The sequence below is a fragment of the Bidens hawaiensis genome, unplaced genomic scaffold (assembly GCF_021521415.1).
Source record: "Bidens hawaiensis isolate Kalapana, Puna unplaced genomic scaffold, B.hawaiensis_p1.1 tig00003775_1, whole genome shotgun sequence".
Taxonomy (NCBI): domain Eukaryota; kingdom Viridiplantae; phylum Streptophyta; class Magnoliopsida; order Asterales; family Asteraceae; genus Bidens; species Bidens hawaiensis.
The window spans coordinates 112,355-130,437 of NW_027491217.1; the positions used below are offsets into that span (position 1 = coordinate 112,355).

At 34.4% G+C, this 18,083-nt stretch overlaps 1 protein-coding gene and 1 pseudogene across 2 annotated transcripts; both read left to right on the forward strand.

Moving 5' to 3' along the window:
• The first annotated feature begins 1,500 nt into the window (after positions 1-1,500).
• On the forward strand, positions 1,501-4,560 carry LOC143624361 (uncharacterized; annotated as a pseudogene). Its single transcript, XR_013152094.1, has 2 exons — positions 1,501-2,315; positions 3,019-4,560. The product of XR_013152094.1 is annotated as an uncharacterized LOC143624361 (transcript).
• Positions 4,561-4,874: 314 nt separating this feature from the next.
• On the forward strand, positions 4,875-17,760 carry LOC143624373 (uncharacterized). The gene is made up of 7 exons (XM_077095052.1): positions 4,875-5,037; positions 5,081-5,448; positions 5,720-6,016; positions 12,553-12,666; positions 13,207-14,217; positions 14,378-14,552; positions 16,808-17,760. Exons 1-7 carry the CDS (start codon positions 4,875-4,877, stop codon positions 17,314-17,316), a joined length of 2,637 nt encoding a protein of 878 aa, XP_076951167.1. The 3' UTR covers positions 17,317-17,760.
• The last annotated feature ends 323 nt before the right edge of the window (positions 17,761-18,083 follow it).

The following is an 18,083-nucleotide window of genomic DNA, read 5'->3' on the forward strand; positions in this document are numbered from 1 at the left end:
CAAAGAAAAATAAACAAATAGACTATTAACTTTTGATTTGAGTCTTTCGGAGTCGAGTATCATCTAATACCATACCCCGTACAAAAAACAAATAAATATTTATCTGTATAAAAAACAAGTGACTTGACCTAACCTTTCTAAAACTACCATCTTTTTATAATTATTAGTGCAAAAATGATAACACTATTTATTGTTTTATGATAATCAATCTAACATTGACTTACTCGTAGCCAAATTACCATTAATGGCAATCTTTTGGTAATCCTCCTCAGTTCTTACTAAAAGTTCTTAATAATTATGTATCTTTGTATAATATTGTTCTAAGTGTGTGGTTTGAATCTAATCACTTTGTGGCTAGTAAGCTTTAATTAATCCATGTTGTCTAAATAATTATGTATCTTGTTATTTATTTTGTTTTATGAAGTTAGATTTTCCTTGCCTATAAAAAGAAGACTTCTCCTCACTTGTAAGACATCCCTTGAAAGAAATAAAACCAGTTCATTATATCTTCACTCAGTAATATTCTCTCTAGAGTTCTTTCTAGTTTTCTTTTATGTTCTTGAGTATCTCCCTACGTCTCTGATAATTTGGTATATATTGTTTAAAACTTTGAGATATATTGATAATACATGAGAAACATCTCTATCTCCCGAGTATATACAGATTTTCCTCTATCTAGTTTTGAACCCTGTCTCAATAATTTATTATCATTGGTATTTTACTAGATAACACTCGGGTTTTATCAAAACGCCATATTTTACCAACCAACGCCCAATGTTGTAAAAATTGCTAGGCGGCCGACTGGGGAGTTTGGTGTACTTGGAGAGTACTCGGAAATGGTAAATATAAAGAAAACCAACTTTTAGTCATTATATATAAATATCATAAGTTTACCAATATTTATAACAAAATAAGTGAATTTAAATATAAATAAGATAAATACATTTTTAGATACTAAATTATTCTAAAATTTCTAATCATTAGTTAAAAAAAGGGATATTCTTTTTTAATTATTATAGAAATATGAATTATGTTTTGTTTCTTAAGTAAAATCGGCTCAAGTTGACAAACTAGAGGCGATTTTGGCTCATGTTAACCACCTTTGATCAATTCTTAAAAACTAGGCGGAGTTAAAGGAACTCCCCTCGACGCTAGACCTTGTAACGAGTACTCGAGAAGTACTCGGCCTTGTAGACTTACTTTTACAACATTGCCGACGCCACTAGCCCACCTCATTGCTTATATATTTTTTTGTTATTTTAATCCGGTACCATAATGAAAGTAACCGAAACCGACCAAACTCGTTATGTATAAAAAATATTTGGATTCCGATTCCGATTCCGATTCCGATTCCGATTCGAATTCGATTAACAAATTCAAACTATTATTTCCGTTAGTAAAACCAAAATCTAAAATCCCAGCTGCCTAGACACTCACCTCAACACTATTCGATTCGATTAATACTACGTATGCAAACCTTAAACGACAACATCATATCCAATGACTCGCAAACTACTCACAAAACACGTCGCCGCAGTACTCCAACACCAAACCGACCCACACAAAGCCTTACAAATCTTCAACTCCATCCAACACACCGACAACTTCACCCACACCCTCACCACCTACAACCGCATAATCAAAACCCTCGGCACCCACCAAGAGTTCGAGCTAATGGAAAACATGTTCACAGAAATGCGAAACAATATCAATATAAAAAATACGGTCACCAACAACCACCTACAACTGCTAGAACAAACGTACATATTCGCCATGAAAACATACGGCAAGAATAATAAGATCCAAGAAGCCGTAAACGTATTCGAACGGATGGATTTCTATAACTGTCCACCCGGTGTGCATTCGTATAATATGATGATGAACTTATTAGTCAAGTTTGGTTATTATGATCAAGCTCATAAGGTTTATATGAGGATGAAGGATAATAATATTGTTGGTGATGTTTATACTTATACTATTAGGATTAAGTCGTTTTGTCGACAAGGGCGGGTTGTGGCTGCGGTTAGGTTGTTGAATAATATGTCGGTGGTGTTCGGGTGTGAGGCGAATGTGGTTGCGTATTGTACGGTGGTGGGTGGGTTGTATGAGGAAGGCGAAAGGGCGGGTGCGCGTAAGGTGTTTGATGAAATGCTTGAGAGACTGGAGTTTTCTTTTTCCGGATGTTGTGAGTTTTAATAAGGTGTTGCATGTTGTTTGTAAGAGAGGGGATGTGAAGGAGAGTGAGAGGTTGTTTGGGAAGGTTTTTAAGTTGGGGTTGTCGCCGAATGTTTACACGTTTAATATCTTTATTCAAGGTTTGTATGGGTGTTCACGGTTCAGTTTGGGTCGGGTTTGGTTCGGTTTCGGTATAATCGGTTTTGCCATTTTAGGTTAAAAATTTTGGGCCGAAAAGTATAATTGGCCCAAAATAATGAATTTGGGCGTAAATCATTTTGTTAACTAAAAACTAATTGATTATTATACATTTGGGAGTTACATAATTATTACATTCTTGGAAATTACTTAAAATATAAAATAAAAAATGAAAATCAATAAATTTGTTTTGGTTCGTTTTTTTTTGGCTAAAACCGAAACTTTTTGGTTTATGAATTTTTGAAAACAGTTTGGTTTCGATTTTTTGGTTTGGTTTGGTTTGGGTTGGGTTTGGTTCTGTTTTGATTTTTTTGGTTTTGCTATTTGAGTTTGATAATTTTGGCCGAAAAAAAGTTTGGCCCAAAATAATGAATTTGGGTCTAAAATTTTAAATCATTTTGTTAACTAATAACCATTTTTATACATTTGGGAGCTACATATTTATTAAATTCTTAGAAATTACTTAAAAAATGAATGATAATATGCAAATTCATTTCGGTTCGGTTCTTTCTGTTTTGATCACATGCCTAAACAAATTCGAAACCGTAAGTTCGGTTTTTACATAAACAAAAAACCAGAGCGTTGGTTTTTGTTTCAGTTCGGTTTTTTCTCGGTTTCTGACCGTTTTTTTCATGAACACCATAGGTCTATGCAAAGCAAAAAGGATCACCGAGGCTGCAAGAATGTTAGACTGTGCCACTAGAGAAAAGTTGACGCCCGATGTGGTGACATTTAACACGCTTATACGCGGTTTATGCAAGAACTCAAAGGTTGTGGAGGCCGAACGGTGGTTAAAAACCATGATTAATCAGGGGCTCGAGCCAGATGATTTCACATATAACGCGATAATCGACGGTTACTGCGAACTTGGTATGATTGAAAAAGGTTACAAGATTTTAAACGATGCGGTTTTCAACGGGTTTAAACCGGATAAGTTTACTTATTGCTCGTTGATCTACGGGTCTTGCGAAGATGGTGATATAGACCGGGCCATGGGTGTGTTTCGAGACGGGTTGAGTAAAGGCGTGGAGCCCACGACGTTCATGTACAACACTTTGATCAAAGGTTTATCGAAACAAGGGCTTATTCTGCAAGCATTGGAGCTCATGGAGGAAATGACAAACAACAAATGTTATCCTGATATATGGACGTATAATCTACTGATTAACGGGGTATGCAAGATGGGTTGCGTGTCGGATGCTGATCAGCTCATGACGGATGCATTGGCTAAAGGTTTTATTCCAGATATTTACACGCTTAATACCATAATTGATGGTTATTGTAAGCAGTTAAAGATGACCCACGCGATTGAAGTTATGAATACCATGTGGGATTATAAAGTGCCACCCGACACGATAACGTATAACACTGTGTTAAATTGACTATGCAAGAGTGCTAAATATGATGATGTGATTGGAACCTTTAGGGAAATGGTGGACAAGGGTTTTGTTCCAAATGCGGTTACGTACAACGCGTTGATTGAAAGCTTGTGTAAATGTCGAAAATTGGAACATGCGGTCGGAATGTTTAACGAAATGCAGAAAAGTGGTGTGAATCCGGATGAAGTTAGCTATGGCACGTTGATAAACGGGTTTTGTGCGAATGGTGATGTTGAACGCGCATATGATCTGTTTCGTGAACAAAACCGACGTAACATTTGTCACACGACTTCCACTTTCAACATCATGATTAAAGGTTTTGGTGAGAAGCAAAAGATGGATATTGCACGCCAACTGTTTGATGAGATGCCTGACCATGGTTGCGCGCCCGATAACTACACATTTCGATGTATGATTGACGGGTTTTGCAAAACTGGAGACGTTGACAATGGTTACAAGTTTCTTTTTGAGAAGTTGAAACACGGGTTTATACCGACACTTGGTACATTCGGGCAGGTGATAAATTGTCTGTGTGTGAAGCATAGAGTGCGTGAAGCGGTCGGTGTTATTCATGTCATGGTTGAGAAAGATGTTGTCCCAGATGCTGTAAAGAGTATATTTGAAGCAGATAAAAGAGCGGTTGCAGCTCCAAAGATTGTTGTGGAGGACTTGTTAAGGAAGAGTTGTATTACTTATTATGCATATGAACTGTTGTATGATGGTGTAAGAGATAAAAAACTTGTCAAGAAAAAGGTCACGGTTAAGAGAACGTGATTTTTAAGGTACGTTATAAAGAATGCTCGTGTTATATTGTTACGTTTATGGTTTCTGTTTATTACCAATTGTTAATATTAGACCTTTATTACCAATTGTTAATATAAGACCATCTCCAATGGTTGGTTTATCTTGGTTCAAACCAAAAAACCAAGGTTTCAAACCATCAAAAACCACCCATTATGGGCCCCAAACATCACATCTTTCAAAAACCTCCACTGTACCTACTTCTTTCTTTCTTTCTTTCTTTCTTTCTTTCTTTCTTTCATTGCACCCTTTTTAATCGCTCTCGTCTCCATTCATCATCTGCAGCAGCAGCAAGTAAAACCATAAAGAATCAACACCAAAATGTCAGACTACATACCTGCTGACATCCAATTGGAAATCATGACTCGCCTTCCTCTGAAATCGTTGATTCAGTTCCGGTCGGTCCCGAAAACATGGAAGTCAATCATCGACAGCTCTGCTTTTATTAGTAAGCATTCATTACAACAACGGACGCCACACTCAGGTACAACATCATCTGCTTGTAATGTATCAAGATACACGTTCAGGGTCTGTTAGTCTAGTTGAGAATAAGTACGTTTCGATTATCGATGATCATACTTTCCCCAGACAGATAGTTTCCCTCACCCCTCCTCCCTTGGTTAAGAAGCTTCAATCTCCTAGGGTAATCGGCACTTCTCGTGGCTTGGTGGGCTTGGTGGGCTTGTATAGCAGGCATTACCGGGGCAGTACAACGGATGTGGTTGTTATTTGGAATATTTCAATTAGAAAAGCGGTTGCTGTTTTTGTCCCTAATGTTGCACAAGAGTTATGCAGAAGCACAACTACTTTAGGTTTTGGTGTTTGTCGTGAGACCAATGACCCTAAGATTGTCAGGATTAAGCAATTTGCAACTTGCAACCCTATTGAGGTTGAGGTTTCACATTAAGCACGGGGGCTTGGAGAAGGTCATATGGCAATCTCCCCCCTCATATATTAACTAGTTGTATACTCGATAATGAGGTAGTTATAGATGGAGTTATCTATTGGCTTGCTATTGATAAGAACACTGTAGACGGTAATTTTCTTAGTGTGCTTATTTCATTTGATATGTCAAGCGAAGAATTTGGAGAAATAACCCTTCCACATGGTTTTAATGTCGTGAACTTATCTAAGCTAGGGGAGCACTTCTTGTTGTGGTTGTACAGGATGACGAAGCCTTTAATTTTGATTTCGATGTATGGATGATGGGCGATGGTGTTCCGAAATCGTTTACAAAGCTATTCACTTTTACATTAGCAAAAGTGTTTGAACTGGGATTTCGGAAGGATGGTAAACTTATAGTTGAAAGTCAAGAGCAAGGAGGTGATGATCGTGGGCAGCTTGCTGTTTATGAGCCCCACTCAAAACACGTCGATAATATTGGGATTGAAGGATCATCAGATTCATTTGTTGTATGCGACTACATGGAAACACTACTTTTGCTTGATCAAAAAGATCTTATGGTTTATAAATGACATTTGAAAGTGGAGAGTTAAGAACAAAAGGCTTTTGAAGCATACAAGCAAGTATAGAGATTGAGGTCAGTTGTTCTAGGTTTATTTTCAAATTATCATTTAATAACATGTCTTTTGCACATGATCTTTGTTCGTAGGCGTCTTGATGCACTTATGCTTTTATTTATTGATTTCACATCTGTTTGGAAGTTTGAATGGTGATTTCTTTTATTATTATCATCATTGTTGTTATTATTATTATTCCTGACATACTAAATTACTTTGATTAATGTTATAATATATTTAAGAAGTAAATATAAACATTGCATAGCCACCATGAATTTGCAGGGTATGTTTAGGCCATGTCAAAATGAAATAATCTGAGAAAATAAAATAAGTTCAGATTCCCGCATTTTACCCTATTTATTAGTGATGATTCAGAAGTTACAATTTCAATATCTGCACAAGCGGCCGACACTTTTAATGCATTATTTTCATTATAGATTGGTCTTTTGTACGATTCACGGATTTTGTAGGTGATTTTTTTTGGGTATGTTTTTGCATCGCGAAGATTGTGTTTTACCGTAAATAATCCACAAACATTATTGTGTGAACTTATGATTCTGGGTTGAATTGAACAACATTGGACCTTTCTACGTAGAGGCGGATCCAGGAACTTTCACCAGTGGGGGAAAAATATGTTCGATATAAACACGGCTGTAACGGGTCAAAGCAGGTCGAGTGTAATGGGTCAAAACATGTCAATTGTGCAACTTTTGGTTTTAAAAGCTACATTGCATAAATCAATTCAACTTAAAGAAAGAAACATGTAGAATGAATAGCCACTATGTCCGAACTCAGGAGCCTTGTAGTTGTATAGACCTATGTACTCCATCGCCAGTTACCCACTTACCGGTGCATCAAAAATATATATGCAGAAAAGTAATAATTAATGCATACTATTGCTTTAAGGGTTAATATTATAGTCAGTTCATTTAAAAAAACAAGAAATTGATTTGATGTTTTCCGATTCCAGTTTGTTTCTAAATTAAACACACGAGCCCGGTCCCGAGCTTGAGCCTAAAAGTAAGCTCGTGTAATAAACAAACTTGGGCTTCACTTATCGAGCTCGAGCCGGCTCACGAGCTTAAATAAGCCTGTCATTTATATGATTATTAAAATATATATTTAATAATTATTAATTAATATATATATAATGTTGTGAAAAAATAAATAACAATAACTAAATAATATATATTATTTTATAATTAAAATTATAACGAAAAAAATATATAAAAATAATTATAAATATATATAAAATAATTAATTAATATTAAACGAGCCGAGCCCGAGCCAAGCTTGAGCTTGAAAATCTGCTCACGAATTGAGCTCGAGCTTTTAAAATAGAGTTCGAAATGAGCCGAGCTCGAGCTTCATTTAAGTTAAGCTTTGGGCTTCCAATACAAAGCGACATTCAAGATCATGAAAATATAAAGTGGGTTTCCAATTTGTTATGGGCCTAGTCACATAGTGATATACTGATATATAAGTTGAAGCTTAGCTCATAAACACCTCTTTGATTCTGAGGTCAACCGGTCTTTGGGTTTAAACAGCTTTGGTTCAGTCAAAGGTAGTCAAACCGGTGTTTATCCGAACCAGTTATAATAGGATAATGATTGGTTCAGTTTGAAACCGGGTTTTATCCAGCTTGGCTCAGTTTTACAAGAGTATACAAATTATGGTTGTTCATGAACCGAGCTGAACCGAACACAGGCTTGCTCATACCTGGTTTGGTTTGAAACGAGCGCATATTCATGCTTAAACTTGGTTTTATTTAAAACCGAACAGCTTGGTTTGGCTTGGGTTTCTACAATGTTTATAATTTTAATTTTCTAGAACTTTAAAATTCCATTAATTCAAAACTATCAATTCCAAAATGTCTAAACTTCCATTATTAAAATATCTAAAACTCAAGCTAACAATAAAACATACATAATAAGTTCAACAATGAAGCATGATCAATATTTCCTCCTAACAACTGAACAAACAATTCGTGAATCAAGCGTGACAAGAACGAGCGGCTAGGGTTTTGAAGGTGTAATCGAAATATCGAATGACGTAACATGAGGAAACTTTATGGAAATGTGGGATTGTAAAAGTTTTGAACGAGCGGTTAGGTTTAAAATTGAACTTTGAAGTCAACACAAAATAAAGAAATTTAAAAATCATTAAGAAATAGTATATTTATATGTGTATATATATAATACATATAAATAATAAACTAAAAAATGACTCGAGCAAAAACGAACCAAACCGAGTGAGGTTTTGCTCGGGCTTGGCTCATTTCCAAACCGAGCCGAAATCAAGCGAGCACTTTTCAAGCAATTTCCATGCAAACGACGAGTAGTTATGGACAACCCTGTTACAAATTGTGGTTCACTGGTTTGGTTTCAAACCGGTTTTAAATCAGTTTCGGTTCAGTTTACAACTAATGTCTTTTCCACCTATTCTAATTATCAATACCCATTTTTAAGTCCTGTGACAACAAAGAGAAATTATCAAACTTATAAGGTGCAATGACTTTTGGTACTTATTATGGCTATTTTCAAAATGGACCCTGGGAGAGCTAGTTGGCCTTATCTTTTTTTTTTAGAACAGCAATTTTCAACCCTCTCGAGACCAAGACTAGTTGGCCTTTTCTAAATTCATTCTAACAACTTGTTGATAAATCATAAATGTCTCCCAATCAACTCATAGTGGATGGGCTTCACATCATCTGATTTTCAGGTCAATAATAAATATAGCCCATAAATGTTCATCAAATTTTCTTTTTCCAGTGTGGGTAATATGGTGGCCTTATGTAATACCTGCTACTAACAGGGTGCAGTCCTAGGGTAACATTCAAAACACGTAAAGATTAGATATCTACATATAGATATAGATCATGGGTAGAGACTGAAATATGAGAAATAGTCTTTTAATGAGTTTTATTTTTATATCTATATAATTATTAAATAAGTTAAAAGGTATATTTGTACATGTAAAAAAAAATTCTATAAGATTCACCTATGCATTATTACTCACGTACATGTTACAAAGTGAGGTGGTGAGTTCAAATCATTCTACGAAGATTTTAGATGGAAAATTTTGTTTAAAAAACAAAACAAAAAAGTAATAAGCAACTTGTTTTATAATTTTAAGTTATTGGAAAAAACTAGTTGCTAAATAATAGACACAATTGAATTGTGTAAGACTATGTGTAGTGGAGGGGCTACAAATTGGGGTGTTTTGAGCCGTGTGGCGCCCAGTCAGCAAGGGATGAGAATTTGTTTTTGGGGTGTAATGGTGTAGAGGCTACAAATAAAATATAATATATATATATATATGTGTGTGTGTGTGTATATCCCCCTCTCTCAATCACAATATAATAATAATAAAGAAAACACGTTTCGCCCCCCACAAACAACACAAGCCGGCGATAAAAGCTTCCCCTCCCCCCCCCACCCCCACAATTTGCCCCACATTTCGCCCAGGGGCGGTGTTGTAGCCCCTTCGCACTCAAAATTCGCCCAAATCAACGCCCACTACACATGGCCTAACTGTGTCCCATTTAGCTCAGTTGGTTTACAAATATTTAACATTTACAAAATAAAGTAAACATGACATTAAAAAAACAAAAAAAAACTTTTGACAAGACTTTTGAGAACTTTGATTTTATATTATTCTTAAATCCCGATTAAGACATTTGTCATACGTTGAAAACATGTATTCATGTTGTAAATGGTTGTCGCATCTGTTGAAATTTAAAAAGTCAATAACACATGACCAGATAATCAGTTACTTTCTCTTAACTTTTATCACATCATGTCACATAATAGAGCAATAGACATCAACCATGGCTCATTGAACAAGAGAGGCATCCTTGATTTCATGGCTTCCGTGCTAGTTTTATTTCTTCATAACTTAACTAAATATTTATGATGTTAGTTTAGCGAATTAACGGTAAATAAGGTGTGAGTAAGTCGTTTCTAGTTGTAGTTCATCTAAGTTACAACTTGACTCTTTTAAGTTAAAGATATCGATCTCAATAATTAAAGTTGAAACTCGGTTTGTGTGTAAAATTTCAAGTTCAAACTCAACTTGTTTATTTTTTATATGCATATATATTTATTTTATTTATTTATATGATATAATTATTTTTCATTATAATATTTACAAATAATAATATTATCATGTATTTATATAGATACTTTGTTAAATAAATATTTTTAAAATTGTCTCAATGATTTAGTCTCTCAATTTGAGTCAGACATGAAGCCCATGATCGAACTCGTTTATTACATCAACTCAAAATTTAGGCTTGAGCTTATTCAAATGTGTCTCGTTTCAAGGTTTTAGCGAGCCAGTTTCGATTAACTAACAAGCGTCTAAACGTTTATTCTAATTTTGTATGCCTCAAAACTACAAAAAGAAATTAATTTGATATATTAAAGATTTTCAGAATCATAAATAATTCAATACCCACCATACTCTTCACAAGTTCACAGGCCATATATTGGGGGATATGTTACATTGACTTATGTTTTCAGAATCAAAAAGCCCAAAAACGTTTTCTTTGTGAAGGAAAAGGGGGAACAAAAGGCTCAAAAAGATATGTTTTTGCTATGCTTTGGAACTTGGAAGCATGTCCAATTGCTAAGATATAGATTTTTTAAGTTATTACAAATCTTGGTCACTAAGATATAGATTTTTTAAGCGCAACGAATTTTAACGGCCTTTTGATAAACAACTTCTAACCATGTCGTATGACTTGTTAATCAGTTTAACACGACTAGTTAAATGATATGGGTCATAAACATGTTAGGTGAGTTGAATCTGAGGACCTGTTTGAAAACACAATTTTAATCTTGCCATTAACAGGTCGACATGTTGAATTTAAACACGAACTCATCTGTCATTATTTCGAGCCATGTCATGTTCAAGGAAAACGTGTCTTAAATTGTTTGTTAAAAGTTCAATATTATCAAAGTGTTTGTCAATGTTAGAAGGAAGATTAAGGCTATCAATGTCTAATTGTTTGGTAAAATTATTTTATGTAAATCACCTTAATTTAATGCAAACAAGTCCACGATAGTGAAGGACGGTGGCCTTTGTCTTCCACTACCACCGCTAAGTTACAAAGCACTTCACTCCAAGTGTCCAACAACACTAAACCATACTCACATATTCGAATAAAAAAGTATGTATTTCTAATATAGTTACTTGTTACATTATTAATATGTATATCTAATATAGTTACTTGTTACATTATTAAATATCAGTTGACTCTTAATCCATTTAGTTACATTTTTCAACTTGATTTATATAAACAAACAAAAATATATTATTATATAACCAACATGACTACAAACACCGAATAGTCCGAATTTGGACACCCCCAAGTAAGAGGTAAGAATAGTTTCCTCTCGTAAAAATAAATAAATAAGGTTTAACGTTATAAATTAGAGAACTTACTACGATATTACATCACATTAGGGTCATAAAAAGGCATACTTATTACTTACTGGAGGTATAATCAAATTTATATTTCTCTTTAGTTAGACTATATCAGGTATAATTTCCAGTCCATTGTCAAAATCCAATGTGACCATCCCCGTTACTGGCACACTGCCCCCTCTAATTCAAGGCTGGCCATCGGGAAGTTAACAGATGCTCAAATCACTGAATATTTTTGGTTAATTTACTTAATTATTTTAGCAACTAAACCCATTCGTGGATATAATATGTCTTCGTTACTTTTTTTTAATCTAAATGCACAGGGTTGTATATTTTTTCTTATAAACGACTTTGGGGCTGTTTGTTTACATCTGAATGGAACCATTCAGATGTAAACATCTTATTCATTTAGACACCAGACTGTTTGGTTCCAAACAGAAAAACATCTGAATAGTTAAAAATAGGTTTGAATCATTCAGACTTATTGTTGTTGCTGAATTGGACAGAAGCTCATTCAGATCTGACTTATTTATATCTGAATGAACCAACCAACCCCTTTGACTCATGTTTGAACCGTCAAACTAGATGAAATATATTTACCATTTTCGACTACTTGACAACACAATGACTAACGAGTACACGCAATTTAATATTTATTAATTCTACATTTATAATATTTTTTTAGTTATTAATGAATGCTTATTTTAAATAAAACTTTAAATGTTTATGCAATACTTGTTGTAATAATAACATTCATTAAACACATATCATAACGTTTTAATTTTGTTACTATGTGTTGGAATTGTTAAATGCATGACAAACATATGAGTTATGACCGACCCAACCCCACCTCTGTGTCTCCCCACAACCAATTGGTCACCATTTAAAGTGGCCATAAAGTAAGATTTCTAGTTAAAAGCTCTAAAACTGATGAATAAAACCGTGAGTGTCAAAACTGAAAAGTATCCATATGAGTTATTATTATTATTATTAAGCTTCAAAATACAGTAAAGCTGTGCATGAAAGCATCGGTAGTCGGAGATCGTTAGGAGAAAATGGAGAAGCAAATCGGTTGCATGTCTGGTTTGCTTCAGATCTTTGATCGCGAACACATTTTGGCCGGAAAAAGAATACATTCGACTAAACGCCTACCTCCTTCCACCGTAAGTTCTACATTTGCCATTCGGTTTTACATTAATTTGTGTGGAAACAACGGAAGAATGTAAGGAAGTAATGTAGAATGTCATAGCTACACCACCACCGTCTGATTTTACAATATCAAACGGCCGTCCACACAACACAAGAACGGCCGTTTTGAACCAAAAAAATCGAATTTTCAAAATTATTGGTCTGATTGGCCGTTTAAACAATACTTTGACGACAATAAGTCAAACTTTGAAAATTGTTGGTTAGATTGGCCATTTGACCAAAATTCGGACAATCGTTCTGTCCTAGACGGTCAAACTTTAAAATCTTTTTATCAAAAGTCAAAAACAGTGGTACGACCACTATCCGGACGCAGTTTCTGACCATTGAATTTTTTTATATCTAAACGGCCGTCTTACTTTTTATCCGAACATGATTTTGACCATTTAAACTTTTTATCAATCCGAACAACTGTTTAAAACAGTGTGTGATTAGATGCCAGATTATCTGTGTATAGATGATCCTATTTAACGAAAATGTAAAACCGCTTCTTGCAGGCCGTCGGTGGATCGCCAGTGTCTAGGAATTCGGGTGAATCGCACGCGTTTTCTGGAAAACCAGATCCACATAAACATTCAGTTGTCGTACCAGCAAATGCCGATAACTCTCAATCATCACCATCGAAGACGAACGACCGGTCAAAATCATTCAAAGAAATCCATAGGCATTCACTCGATAGCAGAATAAACGTCAGCAACACAACGGAAACTAACCGAGACAACAGCCAACAGCGATCCCCAAGCGTCATTGCACGACTCATGGAACTCGAACCAATGCCATCTACTGACAACAAACCTCTACAAACCGTCACAAAACCTACTCTACGGAGATCCGCTTCGGAATCTAGACTTTCTAGAGACATAATTCACTCCAAATACATTGACAATAACAACTTTCAATTAAAACAACCCAACAAATCACCAAACGAAAATGACCGGTGGAGATCTCGAAGTTTTCTCGACTCAAGTGAGTTTTATCCCGAGCCGAATAACCGGACAATAACAATGCATGAGAAGATGTTGAAGATCAAAGCAATTGATGAACAGGCAAATGATCTAAGCACATCGAAGCAAATACTCGAAGTTTTACAACTCAAAGGTCTTATTCGGTCCGAAAACAGTCACCGAAACTTCATGTATGATCGGAATTTGCATTTCAACGAATCGGATATCGTCCTGGTGAAACCGTCGCCTTTGAAACGTGATTCGCATAGGTTTCGTGGATCGCGTAGACACGTTAGTGAAAATTCTCAGGTGAGAGTTAGAGCGGCTTCGCCTAAACGAATCGAGAGTAACTTAAAAGCTTGTAATTCGGTTAACAAAGTTTCGTCTAAACGAAACGGATTAGTGGATCATGCATCAATCATTCGAACGCCGAGAGGATTAAGAAACCAGAAGGTAACGGAATCGTTATCCGTTAACCGTCGAAGGCAAAAGTTTGTTACGGAGGACGAATCATCGTCGATTAACGAAAGCACATTCAGTACGCCTTCTACAACCGATTTAGAGGTAGTTGGATCGGTTTTGCAATTTAGAATGAGGTGGCGATACAGCTTGTTAACTCTCTATGTTGTAACCTTGTCCTTTTGTTAAGTATAAACATATTAAAAATATTATTAGTTTGGTTATAATTAATTAGCAATAAAAGGATAATTTTGATTGATTACAGAGATCTAAAGGAACGAGTTCGTTACGGAGATGTGAAAAGCTGTTGACGGAGACGAAGAGCGCGACTGAGTCACCGCCGAGTTCAGCGATAGTGTTACCGAATCCGGTGTCGGTACTTGACTCGGGATTTGAGAAAGACGAGCCGTTAACTCGTTCACACCGTGTTGATTTGAAAGGTACCAAAACACAAAATCCTCATTAACGTCACGTGATATTTACTTTTTACTAATTACAATTTAGTAAGGTTATGATTTGGGGGCGTTATGTCGTATGTGAACTACTAGATATCGGCTTATTAAAAGTTTGAATTGAGCCAAATTTGAATAAGCCCGAGCTTTACTTGTCGAGCTCAAGTCAGCTCACAAATTTAAACAAGTTTGTTCTTTATATATATTATGAAAAAAAGTAAGTAGATGATGTATATTATGTTATTATATAAAAAATTTATAAAAAGAATACGTATAAATATGAGTAAATTAATTAATAAATAATAAACAAATCGAGCTCCGAGAAAACTTGAGCTTATAAATTATACATAAGCCAAGCTCGAAATGGGCCAAATTGAAAATTAAAAAGCGAATCAAATAGTAACTAGTTTTCGAAAATGTTTTAATTAGGTCACTTAAGTTTAAAAGGTGTTCAATTAAGTCACTAAACTTCATATTTTATTTAAATTATAGGTTTTAACATGTTTTTTAGCATTCTTCTTTTTTTTCACATATGAAATCTTTTTATCTTTTTTTCGTTGTTGACGTGGAGTGATGACGTGAATTTTATTTTTTACTTTTAAATTTTAATACAAATAACGTTTTTATTTTTTATTTTTTACATATAACTGTATATATTGCAAATCCAGACCCTCACATCTTATCATACATTGCCTTCTTAATGCACAAAAAATTCGGCGAGACTCAATTTGAAGATTTAATGACCCAGTTTGTAAAAACAAGTTAAATAAGTGACCTAATTAACACATTTTTGAAATTTGTTACTATTTTATGACATTTTTCCTTAATTTAATTGGTCACATTACTATTGTTATAATATTGATTTATTTTTTCACAATAAAGGACAATGAAAACTAGAATTTGATGTTGTTAAGAGAGAGAATAAAATTTTACAAGGTGTGATGAGCCAATCACTTTACAATTGGTATAAGTAATTTTATTAGTAGCAAGACATTAGCCTTTTTTGTTTATTATTCTATTTGCCATTGTGCCATACTGCCATTATAAGCTGAAACAATTCTAACAAATCTAGGTATGGGTATAATATATTATTTATTGTCACATCTGCCCTTGAGCCATCATAACAAATTCTTACTGTGTAGGGACATAGTGAATGATTAAAAGTGTTGTGTTATATATTTTTTATATATTATTATATTTCATACATACGTTTATGTTTATACTATACAATATACTGTTATATTATACATTTATACCATACAATCTTGTAAAATATATATACAAAATAAAATATGAATATAACACAAGACATCAAGTTTTAACCCAAGATAGAGTGATATTTAAACCGACTTTTTGTGTGAAAACTTGTAACACTTTAAACCGGTTAAATTAGGCTAATAATTCATTAACACTATGTAAATACGATAAAATTATGAAACTCTTATAATTATAAATGTATTTCTTTAATTTTTTTAGTCGTAACTATGTCCTTTACGACACATTTTAATTTTTTAAAAATTATACGGTATCTATTTGGTTGCATGCCGTTCAAATGGCTACCAGTGATCTGAATAAGCGTTAAAAAAAAATTTAACTACAAATTCATTCTACACTCTTTAGAGTTTAGAAATGTGTGGGATCCATAGGTGTTAAACAATGACATCCCTTTTGGTATTTAGATTTTCTCATTTTTGAGTATTTAATGTGGTCAAACTTTTGTTTATTAGACAACATAGTTAATGGTATTAAAGGTTTTGTAAAGGATATTAAATAAGCCTTCTTTACGGATTGGCAAACCCAATACTAACTTAAAATTTGGGTCAGACATACAACAGACCACGACTCTTGTTTTGTCACCTGTCACGATAATAACTTATTTAACCTACGAATTTTTAACTTGCTATATCATATATTTACATCAAAAACATAATAAAACTTTATAGAACAATGACTTTTGAGTCATTTCTCTTTAAACTTTATAAAAGTAAATAGATGAACATGTTTAGTAACCTGAATTGAAACTGTTTATACTAAATTCAAACCCGTGTTACTAAAGTTCACACCCATATGGGTGTGAATGAGAAAAGTTGAGTTTAGCCGAGCCCGAGCTTGACTGGTTTAACTAATAAGTGATAAGAGCTCCAACTCGACTCATGAGTAGTTTTCAGGCAATATCTCATATTCGACTCGACTTGTTTATTATGTATTTATGTTTTATGTTTATCATGCACTATCTTCAACAGAACGCGAAGAATTCACATCAGACGACGTGGATTTCATTTACATATCAAAGATAATTCGAGCCACACAACACTTTCAAGAAGATCCCAATGTCTTCTTATCGCTCGAGAAACAACTCTACAACACCAAAAACACCTCAAACGTCTCTAAACGCCAACGCAAGCTCATTTTCGACGTAGTTCTTGAGATCATCAACAGAAATGTAAAATTACCGCCCTGGAAGCAAGTGATTGACTATTCTCGAGCATTACTTAAACATGTCTGGTTTGAGTTTCAAAAGATTCGAGAAGTAAACACCGGTGATGGTGTATTGGAATTGGTTAGTGGTGTTATAGAGAAAGACCTAGTTGAAATCTATGATTGGAGAGATTATCCAATTGAGACGTCGGAACTAGTACTAGATATCGAACGAATGATCTTCAAGGATTTGGTTAGTGAAGTGATACGAGAAATGATCGAAATTTCTGGCGAGTTTAGGTTCTTGAAGGCTCGAAGGAAGCTAGTCTTTTAGAAGGTTAAGGAAATGAGTGTGACATTAGAGTTTTTAACTAGATTTTGATGGTGTTTTATCTCCTATAATTTTGTGTTTCTGGTTAGTTTAGTTAAGCAAGTAGTTAATTGTGTTGGTTGCATACTTGCATTTGATTGATATTGAAGATTGATGCTAATATGAGGATGACACAAAATTCCTAACTAGCCTACATGTATTATTTATATGTGGTGGTTGTATAGGAATATAGGATTAGGGATTTGTGTGTTCTTAGTTGACATATTGAAAAAGGTTTAAAATGAAATTATTCGTGTCAAATATATCAGTACGAGAGTTAGGTTTTTATATCAATGTGTCTCCTATGTCATCTTCTCGAATGTGTCTTTCTGCTTGTCAGTGACATGACAGGTTTTGAATGGTAATCTTCATCCTCGCTTCAAATGAACCGAAAAGAGTGTTCAAGACCAAAATTATCTATCGAAGGGAAAGAAATGTCTACTAAAAAGACATATATAAGATTCTTAAGAACCTTTTAAGTGAACTCAAAACATTATGGTTAAAAAGTTTAGATCTTCTACAAATGCACACCATTAGATATAAATGTGTCAGTGGGTTAACATAAGCGAGCTTGTATTTTACAAGTTATAAAGATAAACGACAACTGCCACTATTCTTCGTCGGTAATCAGCAACTGAAAAGTATATCTGTGATCCCCTAGTAAGTTCTACGTCAGTCCCCTCCGTTTTTTCACTCGGTAGTATAAAGTTATTTAATTTTCGGCCGATATT